This window comes from Callospermophilus lateralis, chromosome 1, assembly GCF_048772815.1.
Source record: "Callospermophilus lateralis isolate mCalLat2 chromosome 1, mCalLat2.hap1, whole genome shotgun sequence".
Classification (NCBI taxonomy): Eukaryota; Metazoa; Chordata; class Mammalia; order Rodentia; family Sciuridae; genus Callospermophilus; species Callospermophilus lateralis.
In genome coordinates, this window is record NC_135305.1 from 181,058,451 (window position 1) to 181,074,475 (window position 16,025).

The 16,025-nt window shown below is 35.5% G+C and overlaps 1 protein-coding gene across 19 annotated transcripts in view; it reads left to right on the forward strand.

Moving 5' to 3' along the window:
- Slmap (sarcolemma associated protein) overlaps positions 1-16,025 on the forward strand; it is a 159,317-nt gene that overhangs the window by 57,310 nt on the left and 85,982 nt on the right. For 11 of the 19 annotated variants that reach the window (XM_077109190.1, XM_076840049.1, XM_076840738.1 and 8 more), the window contains exon 3: positions 9,706-9,853. In XM_077109190.1, the coding sequence (XP_076965305.1) occupies positions 9,706-9,853 (148 nt within the window). Of the gene's footprint in view, positions 1-9,705; positions 9,860-16,025 lie in introns of all 19 variants that reach the window. The other 8 variants (XM_076839893.1, XM_076840661.1, XM_076840261.1 and 5 more) reach the window with 1 other exon arrangement.

Below are 16,025 nucleotides of genomic sequence, written 5' to 3' on the forward strand. Positions count from 1 at the left end.
AGCCTTCGAATAAAACTTGATATCCCTCCTGCTGCCTCCAGTGGCACAATTTAAAAGCTCTAGCTTCTGAAATGTACAGGAACTGGAAAGGCTATGTAAATAAATAAATTTATATTGAACATGCTTATAAAGACTAAATATGAGTACTCCATGAAACAACTAAATAGTTTGTGGCAAAAATGAACAAGTCATAGGTCACCCTATTTCTAGTGACTCCCACTGCAGTTCATCCTACACACAGCTGCTAGATCACCAGAGCTGTTAGAATGATTTCCTCAAAACAGTATTTTCACCAAATCCTTTATTAGTACCTTTTGTTTTAAGAATCTCATCTCCTTAGGTCAATGTTAAGGCCCTCTCTTCATAAAGTCATCTATCTCTCCTTTTTCTACTTGTCCCTTTGTTTTTTGTTAACTCTCTGGTGCTGGGCCCTAACTATATATAAATGTACTGTAATACCTGTTCCTTCTCCTCCTCACCTTTTCATTTCAATTACCACCCTCACTCATAATCTTAGCAACTGATTATGTTCTAACTATATTTCTCATCAGCCTCTCAGGATTTTGACATTTAATTCATACTCTTTTAATTTATTCTAAACTTAGGTTTGCCTTGAATATGGTTTTATGGATGTGTGGTTTTTTCAAGATGGGTGTTAAGTTAATGTTTACAGATTAAATGATTCACACTAATGATAGAGTTAGATTGAAATTAGCTCTACGTATTCTAATTGCTTCAAGAAAACTTCATAGGTGAAGTGGGGTTTCATCTGAGGTTTGGAATCAGAGACCAGAGAGTGTTTAGTCTAAATAGGGAAGGAAGGCAGTGTGGAAAGTTCTGTAGGAATAATTGTGTCAAGTCTACAATAACTGTGAGACCATGGCAGTCTGAGCCTCAGTTCCTCAGTCTATGAAATAGAATGGTAATATGTACTTTAATGTTGTTCTGAGAATCAGAAATAATTCATGTCAAATACCTGCATATAGCAGGCAGTCAGTAAATGGAAGCTATTATTGATTAGGAACTTGTTTGATTTGGCCCAAGTAAAGATTTGTAGATTAAAGGATGAGTAATGAGATTGACATCATGTAAAATGGTGGAGTAGGGGAGCTCCAGGAGTTAGTTCCTTCCCCCCAAAACAACTGTTGAACTAGCGTGCATTGACTGAAGCAACTATTTCAGAACTCTGGAGTCTAGTCAAGCATTTGCAACATCCAGGAGAATGCTTGATAAAGAAAGGCTGTTAAGTTTTAAAGGATTTTACTGTTCTGGTGTTTTGCATAGTGGCTACAATCTCCCATCCGTCATTTTTTCAGTAGCCACAGGGACAATGACCCATGTTTATGATGTGACTTGGTGGTCCCAGGGTGAGCAATAGGGACCTGGGGAAAACTGGGTTAAGAAACCCATTTTTTTAATTCCTGAGGGGCCAGTACAGAAAATGGCCATCCTTTTACACCTGCCACCTACCCTCCTGGAGTGGCTTACCTGGCATCAGACAAGGGGATTCAAAGAAAAAGAATTCCCCCACAACCCTGTACCTTTTCTTACTGGCTCCAGGCGTTTAAAGAAATCTGTTAGGTCATTAACTGTGAAGATAATGGAATAGACTTCAGTGACCACATACAACAAAGAATTTAGTCCTTGCCAAAGGGGGGGGGGGAAAAAAAAAGAAGGACAATAGTTTGAAAAAGTTACTAAACAAATGAATGTCTGCCACTTTCAAGTAACAATAGCAGTCTCTGGGGAAAGAGGAGCCTGATTTTCAGAGTTACCACTTTATAGTGGTCAAAATGTACAGTTCTCAACAAGAAATTAAAAGGCATACAAAGGAACAGGAAAGAATGGCCTATTGACTGCGGGGGCAGGGGAAATGTGATAGAAACTATTCTTGGGGAAGCCCAGATATTGGACTTACTAGATAGACACAGACTTTAACTCCCTGAAATATGCCCAAAGAGCTAAAGGAAACCATCGATGAAAAGTCAGGAGATTTCTAAACAAGCAGAGAATATAGATAGAAGTTATAGAAAGTAAAATAGCTGAAATAATTTATGGGTGGTTCAACCACAGATTTGAGTGAGGGAAAGAAAGAACCAATAAACTTGAAGGTCGAGCAATTGAAATTGCTCTTTCTGATTAGCAGAGAGAAAATATATGAAAAGAATGAACAGAACCTGAGGCACCTATATGAGCCAAACCAGGTATACCAATTTATGCATTCTGGTAATCTCAGAAGAAGAGAGAGATAAGAAAAGAAAAAATAACTGAATAAAGAATACTTGGAAAGTATTTTACGGTTTTAGCTTTTATGTTTAGGTCTTTGATTCATTTTGAGTTAATTTTTTGTATGTGATGTGAGCTAGGGTCCAACTTATTTATAATTTCTTTTTCTGTAATATAGGGATAATTATTTTACATGTGTCTATCCAGTTGTCCCAGTACCATTTTTGTCCTGTCCTCATTGATTGGTATGTATTTTTGTTGAAATTCACTTGACTGTAGATGTATGTATTTATTTCTTTTAATTCTCTTCCATTGATCTATATGTCTATCCTTACACCAATACCACCCTGTTTTGTTAGTGTAGATCTGTAATAAATTTTGGATTCAGGAAATATGCATTCTCCAATTTTGTAACTTTTCAAGATTGTTTTGCATGTTAAAGGTCTTTTGCCAATTTTGTATCAATTTGAGGATTTACTTTTTGATTTTTGCAAAATGGCTATTAGAATTTTGATAGAAATCGTGTTGAGAGGCTGCTTTTGGATGTGCATACACCTCTAATCCTAGCTACTCAGGAGGCTGAGACTGGAAGATCACAAGTTTGAACCCTGTCTGGGCAACATAGTGAGACCCTATCTCAAGAAAACAAAGCAAAAAAGATTGTGTTGAATCTTTAGATTGTTTGGAGTAATACCAACACCTTAAGAATATTAATTCTTCCAATCCATGAACATGAGACATCTTTATTTAGGTTGTCTTTAATTTCTTTATATAGTTTTCTGTGTTCTTAATATACAAATATTTTATGTCCTTGGTTAAATTTATTTGTAGGTATTTTTTTAAATGCTATTAAAAATGGAAGTGCTTTCTTAATTTCCTTTTTGGATTGTTCATTACTGGGCATATAGAAACAGCTGCTGAGCTGTGGGTGTAACTCAATGATAGAGCACTTGCCCAGCAAACAAAATCCTCAGTAATTTAAAAACACAAGTGCTTTTTATGTGTTGATTGTGTAAGCTGCAACTCTATTGAACTTATTAGCTCTAATATTGTTCTTGTGGTTTCTGTGGGATTTTCTTTTTTAAAAAAAAAATATTTTTTTTATTTGTACACAATACATTTATTTTGTTTATTTATTTTTATGTGGTGCTGAGGATCAAACTCAGGGCATCGAACATGCTAGGCAAGCGCTCTACCGCTGAGCCACACCCCAGCCCCTTCTGTGAGATTTTCTACATATGGGATCATATCATGTGAATATAAACATAGTTACTTCTTCTTTTCCAATTTATATTTATTTTATTTCTTGCCTCTGGCTAGAACTTCCAGTACATTGTTAAATAACAGTGGTAAAATCGGACGTCTTCAGCTTGATCTTAGGTGGAAAGCTTTCACTCTTTTAGTATTGTGTAATAGGTTAACTGTGGGTTTTTCATAAATGCTATTTTTCATGATGAACAAGTTCCCGTCTAATCCTAACTTTCTGAGTGTTTTATCATAAAAGAATATTACATTCTGTCAAATGCCTTATCTGCATAAATTGAGATGATCGTGTGGGTTTTCTCTTTCTACTAATGTGGTGTATTACATTGATAGACTTTATTAAGTTGAAGCACCTTGGATAAATCCCACGTTTCTAGGAGTGCCAGTCACTTTTCCAGCTTCGGTGAGTTCTAAAGTTGGCAAAATAAGGACTAGAGATGTAGCTCAGTGGTAGAACATCTGCCTACTATGCATGCAAGGCCCTGGGTTTGACCCAGCTCTGGGAAAATAAAAGGGTTATTGAGTTAGGCCAAACAAAGATAAGAAACTTTTTCAGCCCTTCAGGTCACCTCCAGAAAGGTTAAAACAGACATTATAATTTGTGATTAAGGTCTGCTCTGCTCCCTCTGGAATACCAGGTACCAGGATCTCACACTAGCAATGTTGGTGGCTGACTTTAGGACTTCTTTTGTGCTGGAGAGAGGGATGGGACAAGGGTAAGTTAGGCCCAAGCCTTCCTACGTTTTTAAGTTGTCATTTTCTTGATTTGTATTTGCTTGTTTGCTGTAAACCAGAGTTGGTTCTGATGGTTTTCTTGATTTTTCAGTGTTTCTCTGTAGTCACAGAAACTTGAAGTTGCCTACGCTATTTTGCTGGTGATACTTTCTTTCATTTCTTTTTGATTTTAAAAAATTTCCTCCCTTTTCCCCCCCTTATATTTCTCTTCAGACATTGTTATATTTAGCCACACTTATGTTCCTCCTACTTTGTGTTCATTTATGAAATGTTCTTTCCTTTTTATTTCTATTTCTTTTTTTTTGAGGTTTCTCTTTAAGAGTTTTATAGTTATGATTGATATTGTTCTTTTGTTTCTTAAATTATTTCCTAATAGCTTTTAGCTTGTTTTGAAATGGACTACAATTTTGATCTGTTCTCAAGGTGTCTTTCAATTTCTGTAAGATGTTATTCTGCTCCTTTTTCTCTTTTTTCTTAAAATAACTGTATGAGATGTGACATTGATAACTTTTTATTGCTCACTTTTATGTGAAATTGTTTTTTCTGTACTTTAAAAGGAGGTCATGGTTCACAATAACTTTTGTAATTCACAGAGCTCCCTCTTCTGTTGTTTTTGTAAAATGTTCAAAAATATGGTGGCCTCCTTTTTCCTTCTTCACTTTTATCTGGACCTTTTCTTTCTTTTTCTTTTGTTCCTGTCCTGCTCAATTTTGGTTCCACTCCTGGAAGCTTTTCCTCATTGTAAAGCCCTATCTTGGGAGCTAGCTTTTGAGTTCCTTCAGGTTGGTTTTAAGAGTTTACTTAGGGACTGGGCATGTAGCTGAGTGGTAGAACCTGGCTCACCATGTATAAGGCCCTGGGTTCAGTCCCAGGCACCAAAGGGAGTTATCTGACTCAAACTATTCCAGCCTTTTATGGGGCTTGCACTAATTTGTTGTTGGATTGAGCTAGACCTTTTGGCTTTCAGCTTCTCCTCTCAAACTGGCCCCCATACCATCCAGTGAATACCTAGTGCCTATTTTGATGCTCTTCTCAATTTTCTCATATGCCCCCCTTGCCTCTATGTGCGTCCTCCTACACAGATACTGAAACTGTGTGGCTCTGTGCTTCTTGGTAGTTTTCCCCGTTCACTTGAATTTTGGAGTTTGTGTGGATGCTGCTTCACCTACTCTTTTTGTAAATGGGATATTGGTTTGATCTTAGATTGTTTGATGTTAGATGGTGACTAAGGTAAATTAAAAATCTGTTGTAATCTGCCTTCTACACAGAATCCATTTTGTGTTTATATTTTGTACTCCGCCATCTGGACTTAGAGTTCATGGTGATCTATGGCATTTCTGCTGTTTGTGCTTTGTTGTGAAGCATTAGCTTACCTGTTAGTGTTTGGATATTGCCAAATTTATCAACACAGAAAAGGGTTAGAAAGAAGCAGTATATTGTTATAATAGAAACAAAAAGTATTTATAAATTGTAGCAAAGTTAAAAGTAATGCAAAATGCAAGTGTGTTTGATAGCTACAGCAAAAACTTTCTGAAAGCCAGAAAGCAAATTATGCAATCTGGGACTGGGGTTGTGGCTGAGTGGTACAGCACTCACCTAGCATGTGTGAGGCACTGGGTTCGATCCTCAGCACCAGATAAAATAAAGGTATTGTGTCCAAAAAAAAAAAAAAAAAAAAAAAATGCAATCTGAGTAATGCCGTGTCTGTCATTGAAAGTAATCAGCAAATGACTGAGAAAAAATGACTATGTGACAGAGGAAATTCAGAGGATTTTGGGGAAGTTAAAGTTCCCTCAGGGGAAAGCAAGAAGTTAATTGAAGAATTAAATACTGAAAACAATGGAAAGCACTGTTGTTGAACTTTGGCTGCAAGCCACAAAGGATTTTATAAAAAGTTTAGGGTTCCTTACACACCTGCTCAACATCAAAGTGAATGGTGGCTGTTGCAAACACTTAGAGCTATTAGGGCATTCCTAGGCTGCTGGGAAAGAAAGATAGTTAAGACTTCAACAGATTTAATTTTTTTTCTTTAGTATGGTCAAAACTGATTTCTTTTAAGGGGAGGGAGAGCCTGATAGAGGTTTCTTGGCAAAGAGAACACTTCTGATTTGAAAGTGACAAAGGACCAAATAACATACCTATTTCCTGGAAATGTATCCAGGATTATTAAATAAGTCCTTTTCCAATCCCTTGTAAACAAGTTGACATCTTTAGTAATAAATACAATAACTTCTATACAATATAATTTAATATTAACAGATTATTTTATAGACAGTACAAAATCATTATTTTTAATATCAGTCAGAACAACCAAGGGCATATATCTCTACAGGGAACTAAACTTAATGCATGTAGCGATACACAAATGCAGAGAGTCAAGTACATAAGTGGATTGATGTAATTGAGAGGGATAAGGGAGAAAAAGAAATGGAGTGACTGAGTTCAGAGAAGGAATCAGAAGCCAGATCATGTAGGACCCTAAAGGCTACAGTAGTCCAGACTTATGGAAGCCATCAGGTTGAGAAGAGAGAAAGATTGAGCAAATAATGGAAATGATATGTTCAAGCTTAAATAAGAGGCTCATGTACTACGATGTGCTTTGAACAGTAATATAGATGTAAAAATGAAAAGAACCTGGGTTAGAATTGATTTATATTTTTTTAAATTTGAAAAGGTGTTGCTATTTTGGAGTTACATAGGAACGACAAATGTGCGTGTATTTATTTGTTTTTCAATAGGTTTTGTGAAGCAGTACTGAACCATAGTTCATGTACTTTATTTTTATTCTGTTCCCTTTCATTTAAAAAAAAAGTATTTATTTTTTAAGTTGGACACAACACATTTATTTATTTATTTATTTATTTATTTATTTATTTATTTATATGTGGTGCTGAGGATCAAATCCAGGGCCTCGCACGTGCTAGGTGAGCACTCTACCGCTGAGCCACAATCCCAGCCCACCCCTTTCATTTTTTTTTTAAGCTAGTTGCAATGCACTAAATTGACTTAACCTACTAATGGATTACTACTTGAAGTTTGAAACCACTATAAATCTGGTATAATCCCCTTATTTTAATTGTCCAGGCACACATTACTGAAAACAACTAAACCAGAATCTAGTTATTGCCACATTTACTAAGAATATCTTTATTAAAAAACAAAAACAAGAAATAACTCCCATATACAGTAAATGCCAGTGCAGGGAAGAAAATAAATAAATAAATAAGTGAGGATAATTGTTCCTACCTGAAAGTATTGCCTGTGCTTATCTCCCTGGTGTTAAATGTTAAGGCCTGTAAATTTCAAATGGCTCTGTAAAATATGAACACAATTTTCTTTATTAATAGTCTGTAATTAAATCTATAAAGTCTAGCCAAAGTAACAGTTGGTGTAGTTGAATTATAAACAGAATAAGTCATTTATAGACAGCCTGATAGCCTTTAAATTGTCACACAAGAATTAATAAAATGAAATGTCATTTTCACATTTGCTGTCAAATTTCTTAGTCTTTGTTGTGTTTCATTTTGGAAGAGTACTGTGGTAAGAGTGAAGGGTAAATGAAATAATGAAGTTCAGCATGAAGTAATGGGGGAAAGTGGCCCTTTTATTTCTATTTTTGAATCCTTATTCAAGTGTTCCCTAGCTTTGTAACCTTTGGAAAGATATTTAGCATGCCTATAACTTTCACTTTTCTTGTTTATAAATGAAAGTGCACATACCTATACATTTATAAAGAGAGAAATATGTATACATGTATAAGGCTAAATAAGGGCTTAATGGCATGAAGTATATATTAATATATATTAGGTGTCTTCTTTCCATCCTTTCTTGGGAAGGAACTTCAGTGAAAATAATGTTGTTAGAATAAGTAGGACTGTAGAATGTCAAAAAATACAAAAAGAAAGGTGGTACATCTATTCTTTATTGGTTGTTCTCATCCTAATAAGTTGTGTATTCCTAGTTGTTGTTAATTACTTTTAGGTTTGCTAGGTGATAGACTTCCTGTGCTGCCTCCTATTTCTCCCATCTTTACTGGGGATTAAACACAGGGCACTTTACCCCTGAACTATATCCTCAGCTCTTTTTTTTTTTTTTTTTTTTTTGAAACATAGTCTCACTAAGTTGCTCAGGCTGGCCTTAAACTTGAGATCCTCCTGCCTCAGCCTCTTGAGTAATTGGAATCACAGGTTTTCACCACTGTACATGGCTTACTCCTTCCCTTTTTTAAAAGGGAAGATTATCCAAGCAACGAAAGGCAAGTTTGGGAGGCCAGAAAATAGTACTTTCATAGATGATTCCAATATTTTAGTATCTCAAATCTGCTTGATCACAAAGAATTTTTGAGGATGCATCAGTCTTGATAGCAAGTTATGTTAGATAATTGATAGCTATTAATTATAGGTGTTACCAAAAACCAGTTGCCCTTGCTTGTGCAATAAATACTGCTTCCTCTGGTTGGATCCAGTTACTTAGGAAAAAGATTGTAAAGTCAGGGTGTAGTGGAAAGAAAAAATTTTGTCTAGATAACCTTTTTAATTAATTTATTTATATATGATGCTGAGAATTGGACCCTGTGCCTCACACATATGAGGCAAGCACTGTACCACTGATCTAGAACCCCAGCCCAACAAATTTATTAAGATACAATTCAGATGCTATAAAATTCACCTTTAAAAGTGTACAGTTCATGGAGCTGGGATTGGGGCTCAGCGGTAGAGCACTTGTCTAGCACATGCGAGGCCCTGGGTTCAATCCTCAGCATCACATAAAAATAAATAAATAAAAATAAAGGTATTGTTTTTTTTAAGAAGTGTATGGTTCATTGGGTTTTCATTTTGTATCCTTCACTGCTACTTTTAGATAATTTTCTTCACTCTGCCAAAATGCTTTTACCCCTAAGTACCTAGTCTCCCTGCCAACCATTGTTTTTTGTAACCACTAGTGTACTTTTTGTCTTTATGAATATGCATATTCTGAATGTTCCATACATTTGGACTAATATATATGGTCATCTGTGATTGGCTTCTTTTATTTCCCTAATGTTTTCAAGGTTCATCCATGTCACAGTATGTATCAGTACTTTATTCCTTTGAAATGACAAATAATAATCCATTGTGTGGATTTACATTTAACCATTCTTCAGTTGATGAGCATTGGCTTTTTCCTACTTTTTGCCTCTTATGAATAATGCTCCTATGAATATTTGTGTACAAATTTTTGTGAAGATGTTCTCAATTCTGTTGAATAAATGCCTAGGAGTTTAGTGGTTGGATCATATGCTTTATTTGTGGTTGCACCATTTTGTGTAGTTGGATTTTATTTCAACTATTTTTAGGGTTTTAATTTCATATGTTGAACATTAGCTGAAATAAGTTTGAATTGATGAGGGGAATCCATCTGAAAAGTTTGCAAAGTTGAAAGTGCTTATTTTTTAAAGTAGATTTGGAATTATTAATCTTTGGCTTTTTTTTTTCCCCCCAGTTTTATCTCCAAGACACTAAAAGTAGTAATGGTACCTTTATAAATAGCCAGAGATTGAGTAGAGGCTCTGAAGAAAGTCCACCATGTGAAATTCTCTCTGGTGACATTATCCAGTTTGGGGTAGACGTGACGGAGAACACACGGAAAGGTACGGGTATGGATCGATTTTTCCTATTATTTGTTTCTTTAAGATTGTTTCTTTGTTTTGTCAGTGTTACAAAATGTTACATTCTTTTACATGCTTACAAAAGCTATTTAAATACAGCATTATATCTATACAGCGAGAAGTCAAATATCCTACTTCCCCTGTTGCTTTTCTAAATTTTAAATTCTAAAATATCAATTTATAATTTATATTTGTAATCACATTATGAAAACAGAGTGTTGTATCAGTTAGGAAACAGTTATTACAGTGACAGTATACCCAACTAAGATAAACTATAAACCATGGGGTATTTATTATTCATTTACTGAGACTTAATGAAAAGTCTGGAGGTAGATAGGTCTTATCATTTGTTCAGTTGACTGAGTGATATCAGGGTTTTAGGATCTTATGTCTTCCTGTACTGTTTCTGTGACTCTGTTTTGAAAGAACAATCTTTCACAGAATGCTTCCAACGTATTTTTTCTTATGTCCCACTGACCACGCAGGTCACATATATAGATACCTATAGCTACAAAGAAGCCTGGGAAGTTTTTTTACCCAGCAAAGGAGAGCAAGGAAATCCCATGACTGACATAGATCAGTTTTGATTTATCTTCTCAGGTTGTGTGTGCATTGTTGTCCCACCCCTACCTCACCCCAAATCAGAGTTTTGTTAGCAAAAAGGAAGAGGTAAAGGCTATTGAATGCATGCAGTTAATAGTACCTATCACAACTATAAAGAAAAATTTCATGTCTTAGAGTTTTTGAAACTAGAAGTTCTCTAGCTAAATAAATGTAGATTGGTTTTTATTTTCACAATTCTAAAGCTTCTTGGCTCTATCTAGGTCACTATTTTGTGACCATGACATTGTATGGCTCAATCATAAAACTAAATGGTTAGAAACCAAAAGTGTGCAGTTCCACTATATTATTTTAATAGGAACAATAGACAATTTGGCAAGTTTCTCCTTTCTGAACAAACTCTGATCTGGTGATATACTAAGTCATTAGACTCTGGTATTTTGCATAGTAGAGGTGAGCCTGATGGTGCTAATAGTGGTGAAGATGCAGATGTTAGTGTGTGTACATTCACATCCATATTTGTGTATATACATTCACTGGTATTGCAACAGTAGTTAGGTTTTTACTGGGTTTTGTTGGTCTCCTCGGGAAGTTAGTTTTTGATATTTGAGTTTGTACAGTCTTAGAAATTTTTATTTGCAGTTGTAAAACACAAAAGAAAGAGTTAATTTTGGTGCAAAATAATTAACTACTCCTACTAAAAGAACTTATGTATGACCACACCAGGAACAGCTGCATTGGATAGTCCTGTATTTGGTGTTATTATAATGTACCTCTCGTACCAAGTCATTCAACAAAGAGTAAAGCAGCCCAGCTGTGAGTAATCCACAGAGAGGTGAAGAATTTGATTACACTGTCTTTTTCTTCAAGGAATGTCTGTTACCTTGGCTTGTATTTCCCTAAGTGACTTATTAGGTGTTAATTGATGAAAAAAATGAAGTAATCAAATACATTTAGGCAGTTTAGTTAACCTAAAGTAAGCAGAGCCTTTAATATGCTAACATATGTGCAGATTTCTAGAGTGATGGCCATTATAGAATGTAGCTCTTTCCAAACTTCTTTCTATTCTTCTTTCCCACTTAGGACTGAAGAACATCTGTTTAGAAAATACTGTAGAAAAGCCAAGGATGACCCTGAAATTTAGGGATACTATTAGTGTATTGTCATTTCATCAATATTAGATTCTTGCAGGCTTCTTGGAAACTTCATTTATTTCCTTGCTTAATTACTTATTTATTTATTGTGGTTCTGGGGAAAATTGAACCCAGGGCCTCTCATATGCTAGCAAAAGGTCTACCACTGAGCTAATCCTAGCCTCTGTGTTAGCTTTAAGGAATTAAGTAAAGAAAAATTTATTCATTTAAAATGTTGAGAGTTTTTTTGTACTGACTGGTTTAAAACAGTCAACATGTTATTCAGAGTATACAAGTATGTCACAAGTTGAGATTACCTGTTTATGCTTATGCCAGAAAAAAAGGGTGGATTTTTCCTATACTATATAGTACTATGATTAGCTTTATACTATTTGAAGATTTTCTCTTGAAACTATATAGTATTATGGGATAATCCCAAAATCAAAGAAAAAATCAAAAGGAGTGTTTTAAACTGTGTAGAAAAGAAAAGAAACTTTTTAAAAATTTTTATTTATTTTTTTAGTCATACATGATAGCAGAATGTATTTTGACATTTAAAACATACATGTAATATACATACATCAATCATATTGTCTATTCTATTCTGCTGTCCTTCTTATCCTCCCTACTCCTCCCCTCCTCTCCCATCCTTTCTCTCTATCCAATCTAATGTGACACACTTTTTTCTTCTTTTTCTCAATACAACATCATATATGTATTCTGTATAACAATGAGATTCTCCTTCCGTCTTCTGTGCAACTCCCCTTCTCCCTCATTTTCCCTCCCACCTCTCTTCCCTATTTAGTGGTAGTCTTCTTCTCATGCTCTTCCTCCCTATCCCATTTTGAGTCACCCCCCTGTATCAGAGAAGACATTCGGCATTTGTTTTTTAGGGATTGGCTAACTTCACTTAGCATTATCTGCTATATCTTAATCATTTTAGCATTAATGATATGCTAACTTCTTTGAAGGATTTTGAGAGTTTTTTTAATCCATGTTTGGGATAGATAATGTTCACCTATTATCACAAGTGAAATTACTTATGGTTTTAATTTTTGTGCAGATAATGTTCAATTAATCTGTTTTTACACATAAGATCAAATTGAACTGTGAATCTCTATGATGTCTTTTCAATGGTGAATCTTTAATAGCTTTTTAGTCTCTTTCAAATAAATTGATTTATACAGGTTTTCCACTTGGGATAATTTTACTAGGATAACATTATTTTATTTTTTTGGTGTGTGGGGGGTACTGGGGCTTGAACTCAGGGGCACTCGGCCACTGAGCCACATTCCTAGCCCTATTTTGTATTTTATTTAGAGACAAGGTCTTGCTGAGTTTCTCAGTGCCTTGCCATTGCTGAGGGTGGCTTTGGACTCACGATCCACCTGATAGAGTGTGAGTTTTATGGGTCACATACAAACCATTACAGTAACCCTTTGTTGCAAATCTTGGACCAGTTTGTTCTATAAATTTCATATATAACTCTGATCAGCTCATCATCCCAGATCCACTTCACAGATATTTGTTTGTCAGTTAAACTCTTAATGAACAAAAGGCCTGGTAAAGTAAGGTCATTGGTATCTTATATTAGCTTTGCTCCAACTACAGTGAATTAAATTTACTTCCCACAACAGACCTTGCCTTTTCTGACCTTTGCACTTGCTTTTTCCATTCCTAGAAACCTTTCTTAATCCCACAAGGATAGATGAGGTGCTCTCCATTCCCCTGTTACACCCCATACCCTTCCCTTTTATGTATCTGCCTTCCTTATTAAACTGTAAGATATACAAGAACAGCTAATCTGTCTCCCCTCCTTATAGAATCTCCACACTCAGCCTGGCACATACTGCTTGCATAAATTTTAAAATGTCCCATGAATTTTCATCTACCATTTTATAAAAGTTCTTTCTGGCATCTTAACCAAGATTTTGACAACCCTCTTCCTAATCTTCGGAGGCTAATGTGAGGACATGATATTGGCAATCTTATTATCACTCACAGACTTTTTTATTCTGCCATCTTTCCTTAACCAGTCTAACCCTTAATTTCTTCATCTTAAAAAATGAAAATCATGGGGCTGGGGATGTGGCTTAAGCGGTAGTGCGCTCGCCTAGCATGCATGGGGCTCTGGGTTCGATCCTCAACACCACATAAAAATAAAATAAAGATGTTGTGTCCACCAAAAACTAAAATATAAATATTAAAAAATTCTCTCTTTCTCTCTCTAAAAAAAAATGAAAATCACGATCTTATTATCTACCTTACTGACTTGTGGTACGGTGTTTAATTTTCACTTTGCAGCACAATGTTCAATGTGAACATTTGAAGAGTATATATGAAGTGCTTGACTTGGAACCCAATAGTGTTGTTGTTACTAAAGTCTTTGCAAATTGTTTGTATAGTTATTGTTTGTCATTAAATTTGCCCCTCTTTCTTAGTAGATTCAGCTCTAGGGTTCTTTGTCTTTTGGAACCCATCATTGATCTGTTGAAAGTTACTCTTAATTTCCACTTTCCAAATGTTAAGGGAAATTACAAAGCTGATTCAGCACAGACTGCAGTAAATTTACCATATTGGCTAAGGGAACTTTTCGGGATTGAGCCCAGGTACATTTAGCCACTAACCCACATCCTCAGCCCTTTTTATATATTTTATTTAGAGACAGGGTCTCATTCAGTTGCTTAGGGCCTAACTAAGTTGCTGAGGCTGGCTTTGAACTCATGATCTTCCTATCTCATCTTCCTAAGCCACTGGGATTATAGGTGTATGCCACCATGCCTGGCCCAAGGGGAACTTTACTGATGGCATGGTTCTCAACCCAGACTTACTTCAGAACTTTGTACAACTACAGATGCCTGGACTCCTTCCTTCTGTCCTAAGAAGGAATATTGCAAGGGGTGGAACCTGTGATTCTGTTGTCCAACTGGGTTTAAAAACCTTGCTGAAATAGGTTCCTAGCATCGATTGTTTTGTATGCTTTCTCCTGTCCTAAAGTCCTACATTTCCCTCATTACCTTGTCTGCTATGAAACCATTCTTGGTGGCTCAAAACCTGTATGTACTCCTGATGTCTACTTGCTGTTTTCTCTTGAATGTCCCACTGTTGTCTTATAGTTATTTTATACAAAACTTAATTCCCTCTTCAATCCAGAGCATTCTACTGACTTCCCAATGTCTTTTATTGTTCCTTTATTGTCTCACTCTCGCTCAAACTCGACATCTTTTCTGATTCCTGTTTTACTTACCTCTAACAGTATTGTTGTCTAGATCATTTTCCTCCTTTCCCTACAACTTCCGTTGTTTTCCTATTGCCACCCCAGAGTGTTACAGTGGCTCTCCACTTCTGTCCATCATACTCTGCCAACCTACTGCTTCTAGGATATTCTTCCTTCACAGCTTTATTTATGGCTTCTTTCTTGCTTTGAGAAGCAGTGCCGTAAATAAAATCTGAAATGCTTAATTGTATATTTGAGGTCCTCATTTCAATCTTTTGATTCCCCCCATCACTCCCCTTAAATATGCTAAGCAGGGTTATTTAGAAGATGGTATGTAGAAAAGATTCTTTTGAATCTTAGCACTGCCTTTGATCAAAGGTCTGATCTCAAGGAAATTACTTTGGCCTCTTTGTCCTTAATCACCTCATCTATAAAACAGGGAATAAAAGTAACTATTGACATGGTTCATCATAAGTAGTTAACATGTATGTTTTCTTTGAGGCCTGGCATCCAGAGGACCTTGAAATGTAGTTTCTTTATATTCAATTTTCTCCAACTGCTCTCCCTACATGTACACTTTCTCACTTCCTTTTCTTCACTCATGCCATTTTCTCTGCCTTTCCTTCCATTTCCAGCTTTCAAATTTTATTCTGTTTTAGTTTTTTCTTTTTTACTCTTCATAAAGCCTTTTTTGACCTTGCCCATTCCAAATGCCCATAGTAGTTGGTACTTCTTATAGCCTTTATGGTCCCCCTCCTCATCTGCTTTCATTTTATATTAAGTATTTCTAGTTTATTCTTACTGTATTGAAATTTCCACAAAGCCAGGGATCTAGCTGTCATAATCATCTTGGTTTTTACAGTCATTCCCAGAATATTGCTTTGCAGCCATCATAATTTTTTAATTTAATTTCTTGATAAACCAAATTTTTACTCGCAAAGTTTAGTTTCAAAGGTTAGATTAAACTGTTTACAAGCAGGTCAAGTAAATCCCTTAGTGAATTTTTATTGAGTAAATAGGTAAAATCACTCCCCACAGACAAGTCAAAAAATAGATCCATGTGCAATATCACTCCATGGTATGCTCAGAGAAATAAAGTACTAAATGAATAACTATATTTAGAGAAAGAACTCCTTCTCCCAACTGTATAGAACCAAAATTCTTTGGAAAAATAGCTGACTCCGAGTCTAGAAGGTTTTTTCATGTCATAAAGCAATGAGCCCATCTAACACTGCTGGACTTC